A 13,505-nucleotide genomic window follows, 5' to 3' on the forward strand; every position below is an offset into this window, starting at 1 on the left:
TTTGTATGATAAAAAGATGAAATTTCTTTGGCTGTGTACCAGCCTTCCAAAAGATCAAAAGCATTATAAATTTCATTTTTTTTCTTGGGGTTTCACTTATTGTTATACTTTTATGAAGTTACTGAATCAATTAATCAAAAAGTTGAAAGGTAGTTTATGTAAGAGTAGAAATAAAACATAACTTTCCAATCAAAGTAAAGACAGAAAAGGATAGTTGTATTAGTTCCAGTTCTGAAGAAATAGATCAGCAAACAATTGTATATATAGTTAGTCATCTTTAAGCATGTTGTGACAACTTCCCAGTGTGCCCATTACCTTGGCATCTTGAGGTATTCAGCATCTACTTCTTTCCATATAGACACTGGTAGAAAGTGCATTTTAAAATTCTCTATTACCTTAGCCTACCATGTATTATTTTTTAGACCCAAGGTAGGACATCCAAGACAGTTTTAATGTAATTCTAAAAGTATTCCAATATTGTGAACCACTGGTTTTATACTTACCTAGTTAGTACATTTACATAAGTTGTTCATTTAGTCTACTGCTGGAATTAATTTGAATTAAATTTAATTTGGCTTTTCCCATATACAAGATATAAAAATGTGAAAACTAAAGGAGGAATTACATGTCTTACAAAGTATTGCACTTGAGTTCACTGCAATAACGTATCATGATTTAATTTACCTGAGGATTATCCTGATTCAGTAGGAATAAGTAAGATTACCTATATTTTGTTTCAGCTAAATTGAATGCCTTTGAAAATGTATTCATGTTTTAACTCAGAATTATACATTTTATGAATAGTTCTTAAATGCATCTGTAAACTTGTTTAGTCCCAAGAAGTTTCTACCGAAATCTCCCTATGCAAAAATTACTATTGCTTTCTTGAAGAATCATGCTTAAACTACTACATATATCTTAATCATACAAAATAATCACTTGACCAAGTCTACTCAAAGTAGCCACATAATTTTGACTGGTATACTTTCCTTTTGAAGAAATGACTGTGGCTTTCCAAAGAACACTGCTGGTCCTCACTGTAAAGGATTACTACTGTCATTTGTTTAAAACCATTATTTGAATAATTTCAGTTGGTACTGTACAATCATGCTTAAAAGAACTATCTTCAGTGATTACATACTTTTTAGTAGATCTTTTAAAAGAATGGTACATTTGTATGCCTTCACTCTGTGCACTGTTCACACTATAAACTTTATTGGGTAAGAATTCCACATGGAGTACACTGCTGAATATACAGGCTTTGATTTTTGTAGGGAAATTGCCTCCTAATTTGGTGTACAACATAATATCCCAATGTGAACACTGGGTATGACTTTGGGGACTGCAGTGTACTCTTTCAGGACAAAGATAAAAGTGCAAATATGCAACTATGCATTTGACGTTCCAAAGTCAGGATGCTTGGAGGCCATCAAGTGCCTTAAGATCTAATCCCTCTTTTCTCCCGCTCCAAACTTTCCACTGCACTTCATTTTACCAGGACGAGGTCAAAAGTAACAGCCGTGTCCCCCATTGGACATGGCCACATTTCGAGGCTTTGTTTTCGGTTGCAACAGATAATGGAATGTTTATGTAGATGTAATTTAAACACACAGGATATACACATTCATGGAAAACAATTGAAGAATCACGACTTGGTAATGCCATCAGTTTTGTGGTGTTACATATAAGCTATGGTGATTGTTCATATCTAAATTACTACAAGTAAAGAGCAAAGGAGCAGTATCTGTCATAGGTCCATTCAGGTGGGGAGAGACTGTGTAACTGTTGCTGCCACACCCAGTCATGGTGCCATACCAGCTCAAACCTTGTGAATTTGATAAACTGCAACAAAAAAGGGCAAAAAAGCCAAAGGACTGTGATCAGGATGTAATAAGTCATGTTGGCATTGTTAGTTTTCAATGAATTTTATAATACAGTTAGTATCGAATATATTGAAATATGTTCTTTGCTAAATAACATAATGGTTCTCTACAAAATTCAATGACTTTTATCTAATATCCTTGATTCTATATCACATATTAGAAAATAATGAATTAATACCACTCAAAACTAGTAGAACTTGATTATCAGATAATAATAATAACAACATAGTGCTTATTATGTAGTAGGTTCTATTCTAAGACATGTTTGTGTGTGTGTATATATATGTATATGTGAATATACATACATATGTACAGTATGTTTACACACACACACACACACACACACACACACTCATTTAATCTTTACAGCCATACTATCAGATAGGTTCTATTATCATCCCTATCTAACAGATGAAAACAGACTAAAAAAACTGAGGTTAAGTAACTTGTCCAGATGAAGTGAGGATTATAGAAAATGCTACATCAAACTCAAAGCATTAAGGCTTTACATCAAACTTTTACATCAAACTCAAAGCATTAAGGTGTGTATTAAGGCTTTCTCTTTGCACTGCCACATAGCTAATGGTATGGACTTGCAAAGATTTTGGAACAAGTAGGGCACATGAAGATTTTTCTATGGCACTAAGCTTTGCAAGAGTTTATCTAGGGTTTTTCTGTGGATTTTGAACAGCAGACTAGATATGGAAACATATAAAATCACTATAATAGTATTTCTTCCCTGCTCACCAACCCCCATCAGCTCTGAACTAACAAGGAATCCTGCAATGAAATGGTACCATTTTACCCCCAAAGGCATTTCTCAAATAAAGGTAATATATGGGCTTAGAATCAGATGATAATTCTTTATAGTACAGGTCCCATCATGGGTTTAACATCTACTGTTCTAAGCTCCAATGTTAAATGATCTTATTTATTGACATGTATCAGCAAATCACCCTTTTCATATTTGGGTTAAAGCTTAGATTTGTTCTTTTGAATCTATGTCAGTACTAATTCAGTACATCTACCTTCCTTCTCTTGAACTTCCCAGTCTTGGCAAGTCATCATCACTATCATATCGTCTTGGATTGTCAAAGAAGTATGCTCTGGAACTGTAACTGTGACTATTTATCATGCCAGCAGGTGCCTGTGAACAAAGTATTAGATAGCATAAGAAGATTTACTTTTCAACTAGGAAAGGAGGCCTGGATCTATAATGCTTTTTAGTCTTTGCCAAAAATAGAAAATCAATATAAATGTTCCATTATTTTTTAAAATAAGGAGAACAAACATTAGGTAATATTATGACATCATACCAAGTTCTGGTTTAATCTCTGTGCCCGGAAAAACAGTACCACCGACCATGCTGGCACATGTTCCCACAGAAAGAGGACCATTCCGAATACTATATACTCTTCTCCACTTATGTCTTTTACATGAGCCTGTAAATAGAATATGGCAGAGCAATTTTAAAATCTGTTTTATGTGTAAGAAATCACCCTCCACAATCAACTTGCTTCAGGTAGGGTAAGTTAAAACATCAACTTACAAGCACATAAAACTCTAAATTAATTTTCTATATTTTATGGTTTCTCATGTAGTGATATCTACCCTTTAAAGGTCATAAAAATGCTTTGCTATTAAGTAGAATAAAGAGGTACTAACTTTTTCAATACATCAATTTATGAAAATATTTTAAATACATGGGTAATGGGGTGACAGTTTAGGCCCCATAGTCTAAGGAGAATTATAAAAGAGACTACTGGTTCCAGCTGCTCCAAAGGCAAAATAATTACACTTACCCTGAGTTATACCTGTAGAGAAATGTAACATGCAAGTCGCTCAGCTCTGTTGCTACTTAAAAACATGCTTTTGGGCTTAAACTCCATGTTGGATTTGTTTCTATTCTAATAGATGTGGGAAGAGAGAAATGGGAAAAGGAGTGAAGGGAATCTGCTACATGGAACCACACGTGAAAATTCCTTCTTAGAAAGGTAACTGAAATTCAGATAAAATAGTATCCCACAATGCCTTAAATTCAGTACAAAGTTAAATTAATATAAATAAAGATATGACATGTACCCATGTCGAAATGTACTTCTAGGAAAAGGGTGGAGAATGCTGGGAAGTCAAATATGCATAGCTAGGACACCAGGAATCACTACAGAAAACACCTGGACATCCAAGGAACTACGAATGCTCTCCCATTATCAAGACTGATAATGCCAGATTTTCATAAGTCATACATCTAAAACTGAACCAAATATTTAGGTTATATGTAGCTCTTGGGTAAGAGAGAATTAATTTCATCCTAACAAATTAAATATATAACCATATTCACTAGCTAATGACAGGCAACCAATTTATCTAGAGATATTTAAATACTATCCTTTAAAAACTAGTAAAATAGGTTTATGACCAATAGATTTAAGGCACTGTTAGTATTATTAACAAAAAGTAAAGAAAAGACTACTTTGAGAGAAGTTCTCTCTGAAGAGTGATTTCAAGTGCCACATATAAATGAGGATTTTTAAACATAGAACTTTTAAGTATGATTACTGATAGTAGCTAGAGATTCCATAAAAGTGTTTGTAAGTCAAACACTTAAAACATTCTCCTAGTCAGGCCAACTTCATTATCATACACTAAGATTGGCAATACATGCTAGGTACTTACCTTATCTGAAAGATTATCCCAGCCATAATTAAATGGACTTTCTAATGTATCCTGAGATATGGTGATCACCACCAAATTATAACATGCTCTTGAAGAGTAGAGAAGAATGACTACAGAGCCTACGACAACAGTCTGGCACAGAGACATACCCTAAAAGAAAAAAAATTCATCATCATGAAACCCCACACATTTGTCATGACAAGCCATTCATCCATATACAATATAGTCACCTCTTGCAATGCACTCCTAGAAAACACGGAGTGAGCACCAGTTGAAATAAACTCTTGATTATCTTGCTTTACAATTCCTATTTTTAGAACCACTTGTGTTTAAACTATCCTGTTAATACAAATAAGTTCTTTGCCAACTTGCCCAGTGGCAGCTGGAGGAAGATTTTTTTCTGCCAAGGTTACCTTAAGTAGTATAGGAATAAACAACTTGGCAAAAGATCTGAGCTTTAATTGATGTTAATCAGAGAGGTAGTTTTGTCATAATGAGAAAAGAATGGGAAATAAAAGCATTAGTCTATTTGACACAACTTAATTTCCAGTAAGATGAAAAACTAAAATAGAAATACAACTCCTGTGCTATTTGCTTTGTTCTATTAGATTCTGTTAGTTGATGTTATTCCTCTATTGATGCTGTTACGTTGATAACAAAATGATGCAGGCACCCAAATGCACTTTCAAATCCAAAATATTTTATTACTAAGCCTTTCACCATTTCCCCAAATACTGTAAATTGAGGGAAATTTGTCCTTCGTTTTTTGTTCAGAACTTTATCAAGAATGGTCAACTATTTCAGAAAGGCATGAAACTGACAACAATACTGCTTGTGGTATGTAAAGCACCAAAGCAACACACCTGTAACAGTGTGCATTTATAGCTGTCTCAGTCACAATTTCTATGTATAGATACAAGCATCTGACTACTACATCGCCCCAAATTTACATACTGAAATATTTATTAATTACTTTCCTTTTATTTCCTCTTTATATTACAGTTAGGGCAATTGCACTGAACATTTGAACTTGTGTGTGTAGGTATGTTAAACAATCTATTAATTTCAGATAGAAATAGGTTATTAAAATGTTATTAGAAGGGGTCACTGGGTTTGGTAGGATTGAGAACCATTATTATAGCTGATTTCCTTACAAGAACAACACATTTTAGAGGTATATGAGAAGAAAGCAAACTAAAAGATGAAATATATCTTGAAAGATGTTGAAATAGCAAGAGTACCTTCTCTGAGCTCACCTACTACCATAACAAAAAGGATGTGTGAAAATAAATAAAATTCTAGTAAGATTAATTTTTTTAATCAAGGCTAAAATTTTCTACAATGTACATTTTTATTTTTGTGAATCCCCCCCAAAAATGTTGTTAATAAAAAGCTAATCTAAAAGCAATCCAGTTTCCATTTTAAAAGTACTATATTATTAAAGAAAAGTTAGGTAGCAAGAAAAGTTAGAATGCTGTAAGCGTTACTGTCCTTTAATATAATCATAAGTAAATATACAGTCACTGCTTTGAGATATAAAGTGACTGCTAAAAATACATCTTATAATATGGAGATACTCTGCTTATACTTGTAAATACTATAAAAACTACAAAAGTATGAGAAAAGAGCAAAGAATAATATCAAAGCAATTAATAAAATTGCAGTCAAATTACATACATATAACAGAGAAAGAAGCCCACCGATTTAGAAAACAAAATAAGATCCTTCTCACAAAATACAGGATTACAAAACAAAAGATAAGGATTCAGCCACCTGGAAAGTGCTCTCGAAAAGTTAAAGAAAATCTTCCTAAACTGAAAAGTCATGACAAACAATTCCACTCAGGAGCAATCCTCAAGGAATGATTCTCCCTTCCTCCACCTCTGACATCTACATACCACATTTTTAGAAATTCCACACTTGACAAGTAAAGAAGAGTTAGACCTCACTCCAGCATGCATATCATTAACTAGAGTTCAGTATTTGTTTACAGGTATTTTTAGATGCAGATATGCAGAAACCTCAACTTACCATTCATTGAGTTTTGACAAATGTGTATACAAATAGAGAACATTACCATCACTTCCAAACGTTCCCTCACATCCCTTCCCCATCAGCCAACTCCCCAGCACAAATACTCTCCTGCTTTTGTCTTTTACCACAACTTAGTTCTGCCTACTCTAGAACTTCACATAAATGGAATCATAGGATATGAACTCCTTGTGTAGGTATCATTCACTTAGCATAATGTTTTGAGATTCATCCATGTTGTTGGATGTACCAGTAGTTAGGTGTTTGTATTGCTGAGGTGGACTATTAGGGTGACCAATTCCTGGCTTGCTCATAAGTTTCCTATTAAAAAAAAGTTTCCTAGTTTTAGACTGAAAGTCCCACGTCCCCCAAAACTTCTCAGTTCCAGGCAAACCAGGACAGTTAGCCACACTAATTCCACTGTATAATTACATGAGTTTGTTTACGTGAGAATTTGTTTATCCATTTTTTCTGTTGATGGACTGTTTCTGAATATTCTTATTCAAATCTTTTTCTGGACATACGCTGCTTTCACTTCTTTTAGGTAAATACCTAACAGTGGAATTGCTGGGTGATACGGTAGGTCTAAGTTCAGCTCTATAAGAAACTGCCAGATCTTTTTCCAAAATGGATGTACTTCCAACAAAGTATGGGAGTTCCAGTTGTTCCAATTCCTAGACAACATTTGGGGCTGTCAATCTTTTTCATTTTAGCCATGCTGGTGGATGTTTTGGTTTTAATTTGCATTTCCCCGGGTGACTAATGATATTGTGCTTATTGGCCATTTGTATATCTTCTTTGTGAAAAGTCTGTTCATATCTTTGACCATTTTTAAATTGGGTTGTCTTTTTGAAAATTATTGAGTTGTAGGTGGTCTCTATGTATGCTGGAAATGAGTTCCTTATCAGATGTATGTATTGCAAATATTTTCTTGAAGTCTGTGGCTTGCCTTTGCATTTTCTTAGTCTTGTCTTTTGATGGGAAATTTTAAATTTTAATTAAGTCTAGTTTATGAATTTATTCTTTTGTGATTACTTTCAATGACCTGCCTAAGAGATCCTTGCCTATACCCAAATTGTAAAGAGAGTCTCCTGTGTTTGGTTTTAAAAGCTTTAGAATTTTTTCAGTTATATTTAAGTTTGCGATCCATTTTGAATTTGTGTGTGTGTGTATAATATGAGATGGAACTAGTTTCATTTTATTTCATGTGGATAACCAGTTCTTCCAGCACTACTAGCTAAAAAGATTTCCTTTCCCTTTGAATTGCTTTAGCTTCTTTGTCAAAAATCAAAGACTATATAAGTGTGGATTGTTTCCAGGCTCTCTATTCTGTTTCATTGATCTATTTTATGCCAGTAACACACTGTCTTAATTACTGTAGCTTTATACTAAGTTTCAAAGTCACGTAGTCTAAGTCCTCTTCTTTTTCAGAGTTACCTTCTGCACTGTTCAATATAATAGCTGTTAGCCACATGTGAGTACTTACATATTTACATTTAAACTAAATTAAATTAAAAGATCGGTTTCTTTCGGACTAGCCCTCTTTCGAGTGCTCAGTATTCACATACTGAATAGTGCAGATATAGAATATTTTCATCATCGCAGAAAGTTCTATTGGAAAGTGCTACTTTTAAAGTATTTTGGGTCCTTTTTATTTCCATGTAAATTTTAGAATAAACTTGTCAATTTCTATTTTTAAAACCTCAAGGTAGTATTATGATTGGGATTGCATTGAATCTATAGATCATTTTGGGGAGAATTGCTATCTTAAAAATACTGCATCTTCCAATCCATGAACAATGGTCTTCATTGATTTATGTCTTTTTAATTTCTCTCAGTATTACTTTATAGTTTTTAGTATAGAGGTATTGCTTGTTTTTTGCAAAATTTATTCCTAAGTATTTTGTTTTTTTATGCTATTAATGTTATAGAATTGCGTTTTGAATTTCATTTTCTAACTGATTGCTCCTGGTATATATGAAAATACAATGTAATTTTCTGAGAATTTGCTAGTAGCTGTTTAGTAGATTCCTTAGGATGCTTTACACAGACAATCATGTTATCTGCAATTAGAGACAGTTTTACTTCTTAATTTCCAATTTCATACCTTTTTGTTTTTGTTTTATTAGAATATTGACTAGAAATGGTGAGAGTGGGCATCCTTGCTTTGTTCCCAACCTTAGGGGCAAAACATTCAATACTTTAAGTATGACACTGATTGCAGGTTTTTTACAGACCTCCTTTACCAGATTGAGGAACATTCCTTCTATTCCCTATTGGCTGAACATTTCATTGTTGTTATTTTTTTTTTTTTTTTTTTTTTTTTTTGCGGTATATGGGCCTCTCACTGTTGCGGCCTCTCCCGCTGCGGAGCACAGGCTCCGGACGCGCAGGCTCAGCGGCCATGGCTCACGGGCCCAGCCGCTCCGCGGCACGTGGGATCTTCCCGGATCGGGACACGAACCCGCGTCCCCTGCATCGGCAGGCGGACTCCCAACCACTGCGCCACCAGGGAAGCCCCATTGTTGTTATTTTTTACTTAAAACCAAAAAAACACTTTTTCATAGTTTCCCCCAGCTTTTTCTAAGGTGAAACCTTAGGTCACTGATTTTATATCTTTCTCCTTTTCTAATATAAAATTTAAAGCTGTATTTTTCTCTTCAAGCATTATTTTAGCTGCATCCCACAAATATTGGTATATTGTTTTTCACTATTCTTCAGTTTGAAATATTTTCTAATTTCCCTTGTGATTTCTTCTTTTTCCCATGGGTTATTTGTAATTATGTTGCATAATTTCTAAATATTTGGATTTTTAAGAAGATATCATGTTGTTATTGATACTTAATTGCATTGTGGCCAGACTACATTCTTTGATTCCAGTCCTTTTCATTCTTTGATTGATACCTGTCTTATGGTCCACTGTATGGTTTATTTTGATGACCATTTCCATGATCAACTGAAAGGAATGTATATTCTCCAGTTATTGGGAGTCAGTTGGCTCAGAGGTGTTGATAGTGTTGTTCAGATTTTCTATGTCTACTGATTTTTTCTTTTATCAACTTCTGAGTATGGGGCATTAAAATCTCCATCTATGATTGTAGAGATTTTTTCCCCCTTTTTTTCTTACTATTTGGTAAGTCTTTTTTCCCCTCTTTATTCCTACTATTTGGCTTCATGTACACATTTATGATTTTTATGTCTTTCTGATGAAATGTACCTCTTTATATTTGGTAATATTCTTTGCTTACCTTTTTATATCTGGTAATACCCTTTGTCTTGAAGTCTCTTTTATCTGATATTAAAGTGTCTTCTAATACTTACTGAATGAATAGTATATTAGTTTCCATCTAATTATTTTTAACTTATTATCTGTCTTTATATTTATTTAAAGTGCATTCCGGAAGCCAGAGTATAGATGGGCCTTGTTTTTTTAGAAATTCATTTTGACAGTCTCTACATTTTAACACGAGTGTTTACTCCATTAACATTTAATATAATTAGTGATATGTTTAGATTTAGGTCTTACATTTTACTATTTGCTTTCTGTTTGCCCTTCTTGTGCTTTGTTGTTGACATTGTTTATTTGTTGTTCCTCTATCCATCATTTTCTGCATTCTTGTGGGTTAATTGAATACTTTTTAGAACTCCATTTTAATTTACCCATTGAACTTTTAACTATACTTTTCTATTTCTTTGTTTTGTTTTGTTTTGCTTTTTGCCTTAAGTGGTTGTTCTAGGGCAACAGTTCTTAAAATGTGGTCCAGGGACCTTAAAGATCAAAATCAAAATGATTAAAAAAAAGAGTACTAAGATGTTATTTGCCTATTATATTCTCATTCTCTTTTGTATATACAGCAGAGTTTCCCAGTGGCTCTATGATATATGATGGTTTCAACACTCTGTGTACATGTGTGTTCTTGTGTTTTCTAGATTCCTGATATAATAGAATTAGGGTATAAATATATGCATTTTCAGAGTTTAACTCAGCTTGTTCTCTGTACCTTCACTGGGTTCTTGTTAGTTTTCTTTGGTTATACCTGCTATAACTGATAAAACCTCATTATTACCAAACGAGTAGTTATTTGGAAATCCTAAAATTTTCCTTGTATCTACATGGCAGCACAACAAGAATAGGTACAATTTACAGGTTTGTTTTATAATATTTAAGAATTTTTTTCAAACACTTAAAAAATTTTAATTTAATATTAAACTATTTTAGAAATTAATAATTTTACTCTAAGATGAAAAATTTATAATTTTTTTCATATTTAAGAATGGATTATTGGCTGAGGATTGGGAACTTACTGTTTCATTGGTACGAAGTTTCAGTATGGGATGATGAAGATGTTCTGCAGATGGATAGTGGTGATGGTTGCACAACAGTGTGAATGTACTTAATGCCACTGAACTGTACATTTAAAAATGGTTAAAATGATAAATTTTATGTTATGTATATTTTGTCACAATAAAAATATTTTTCTCTACATACAGCTTCTTTGTTTACCTCTAAGATGCTGAGAAAGATGAAAGTGTTAGAATTCTCTGGTTCAATGAAGAAAGAAATCTACATCAAAGTAATTGGGTGAAACTGATTTCTTGTTTTGTTTTATCAAATGAAGTGCAATGAAAACTAACTTTCAATAGTTTTATAAACGTTAATAATTTACCTTATTGTGTCTGCTGTGACAGAACATTATGTCCAAGTTAAGCTGCAGCATCATTTTGAGACCAATCATTCAGAGTTTCAAGCACAAGGAATTGAAATTTTAAATGCAGGTGTGGTGAGCACTTTAAACATCACAAATTGTTTTTATTACTTTCCAAACTAGAAATTAAAAAGCCACTCAGGCATTTTATAGGCTAAATTACTATATTGCATTGGCTGGCGAAGCACTCATAGTAGCTGAGAGACTAGTAAAGCCTTGTACAGTTAATATTGCTGAATGCCTGCTGGATGAAAAATCCATGAAAGAAATTATGGCACTGTCATTTTCCAAGATAGAAATTCACTGATTCAAAGATTTAGCTTAAAACATAGTGATTTAACGTCTTGTCAATAGACTTGTATTTTTGCCTTACAAATATATTAATCTGATATAGAAGGACTAATTTTGTTTATATTCATCAATTATATTCATAATTTGTTTATATTCAAAATTCATTCAGCATTTTGTTTATATTCATTCAGTAGCAACTAATCATCCAAGAGGGCATTCTTTTATGTCAATGCCTGAGAAGAAACACAAGTAGTACTGAAATATTCAAAGTGTTGAAAATTCTTCTGATTGTTTATCCTGGGCCAATTGTACTGATAAGCTCACTAATGGTACAAAAGCAATGGTGGGTAAAACTTTCGGTCTTAGCACAAATCAATGCAGTGTCACCAAACTGTATTGTATTCTTCACTACTATGCACTCCCAGTTAAAAAAGAAAGCTTCACTTAAGAATCTCCTTGATGAAGGGACTTTCCTGGTGGTACAGCGGTTAAGAATCCACCTGCCAATGCAGGGGACATGGGTTCGATCCCTGTTCCAGGAAGATCCCACATGCTGTGGAACAACTAGGTCTGTGAGCCACAACTACTGAAGCCCGCTCACCCTAGAGCCCGTGCACCACAGCTACTGAGCCTGAGTGCTGCAACCACTGAAGCCTGCACGCCTAGATCCTGTGCACCGCAGCAAGAGAAGCCACTGCAATGAGAAGCCTGTGCACCGCAACAAAGAGTAGCCCCTGCTCTCTGCAACTAGAGAAAGCCCACGCGCAGCAATGAAGACCCAATGCAGACCAAAAAAAAAAAAAAGAAAAGAAAGAAAAAAGAATATCATTGATGAAGCAGTGAAAATATTTATTAAATATTGACCCTATAGTACATGTCTATTTAATATTCTGTGTGATGAAATAAGACATTCACTTAAAGAAATTCTGCCGCATCCTGAAGCATAGTAGTTGTCTTGAGGAGAAGCACTTATGTGATTACTTGACTTGTGAGCTGAACTAACCACTTTTTTCATAAAATCCCATTTTCTACTTAACAGACAACTATGGCAGACAAACAATGGTTATTCAGACTTGGTTAATGGGCATATATTTTTTGAAAAATAAATGAAATGAGCCTGTCATGTCAAAGAAAACATCTGACAGTATTTATGGCCAATGATGAAATATGAACTTTCAAGTGAAAATCAGAATTTTTGAAAACTTGTAAGCATTTGTATCCACTGTAAGACTGGCAGCTTCCCAAAACTTAAATACTTTTCTAATGAGATTGCTGGTGATATTAACAAATGTGATTTAGGTTATTGTCTAATGAAATGTATCAACATTTTGAAGATCTGTGACCACTCTTTTCTAATGATCAATGCATGATGTTACAAACTCATTCAAAGTGCAAGATAGACCAATGGAGAGTACAGAAAGTTCACTAATATCATTTTAGATTCCACACAGCAACTAACCTTTAAGAAACCTCCACTTCAGAGTTTTGGTGTAGTATTAAAGAAGAATATCCACAATTATCTGAAAAGGCTATTAAAATTCTCCTCCATTTTCCAACTACATATATTTGTGAGGATGGATTTTCTTCATATACTTCAACCTAAACAACATATCACAACAGATTGAATGCAGAAGCAGACATGAAAATCCAGCTGTCTTCTATTATGTCAGACATTAAAGAGATTTGCAAAATGTATAACAATGTCAATCTTCTCGCTATTTATTTTTGTTTTGGAAAATATATTTAGCATAAAATGTTATTCATGTTAACATATAATGGATTTATTATTGGCATTTTAAATGAATCAATAAATGAATATTTTAAAAATTTCTCAATTTTTTTTTCTAAAATGTATATATAGGTAGATATAATCTACATAAACAAAAGCTCTTTGGGGTCCTCAATAATTCTTAGGAGT

General features: G+C 33.5%; 1 protein-coding gene across 1 annotated transcript in view; it reads right to left on the bottom strand.

Annotated features, from left to right (window-relative positions):
- Positions 1-1,664: 1,664 nt before the first annotated feature.
- Positions 1,665-13,505, bottom strand: part of GPR137C (G protein-coupled receptor 137C) — a 51,790-nt gene continuing 39,949 nt past the window's right edge. Inside the window, exons 4-7 of the mRNA XM_065872596.1 lie at positions 4,560-4,709; positions 3,200-3,325; positions 2,912-3,030; positions 1,665-1,842 (exon numbers count right to left, since the gene is read on the bottom strand). Of these exons, the coding sequence (XP_065728668.1) occupies positions 1,665-1,842; positions 2,912-3,030; positions 3,200-3,325; positions 4,560-4,709 (573 nt within the window). The remainder of the gene's footprint in view (positions 1,843-2,911; positions 3,031-3,199; positions 3,326-4,559; positions 4,710-13,505) is intronic.

This window comes from Phocoena phocoena, chromosome 2 (assembly GCF_963924675.1).
Source record: "Phocoena phocoena chromosome 2, mPhoPho1.1, whole genome shotgun sequence".
In the NCBI taxonomy this organism is placed as follows: domain Eukaryota; kingdom Metazoa; phylum Chordata; class Mammalia; order Artiodactyla; family Phocoenidae; genus Phocoena; species Phocoena phocoena.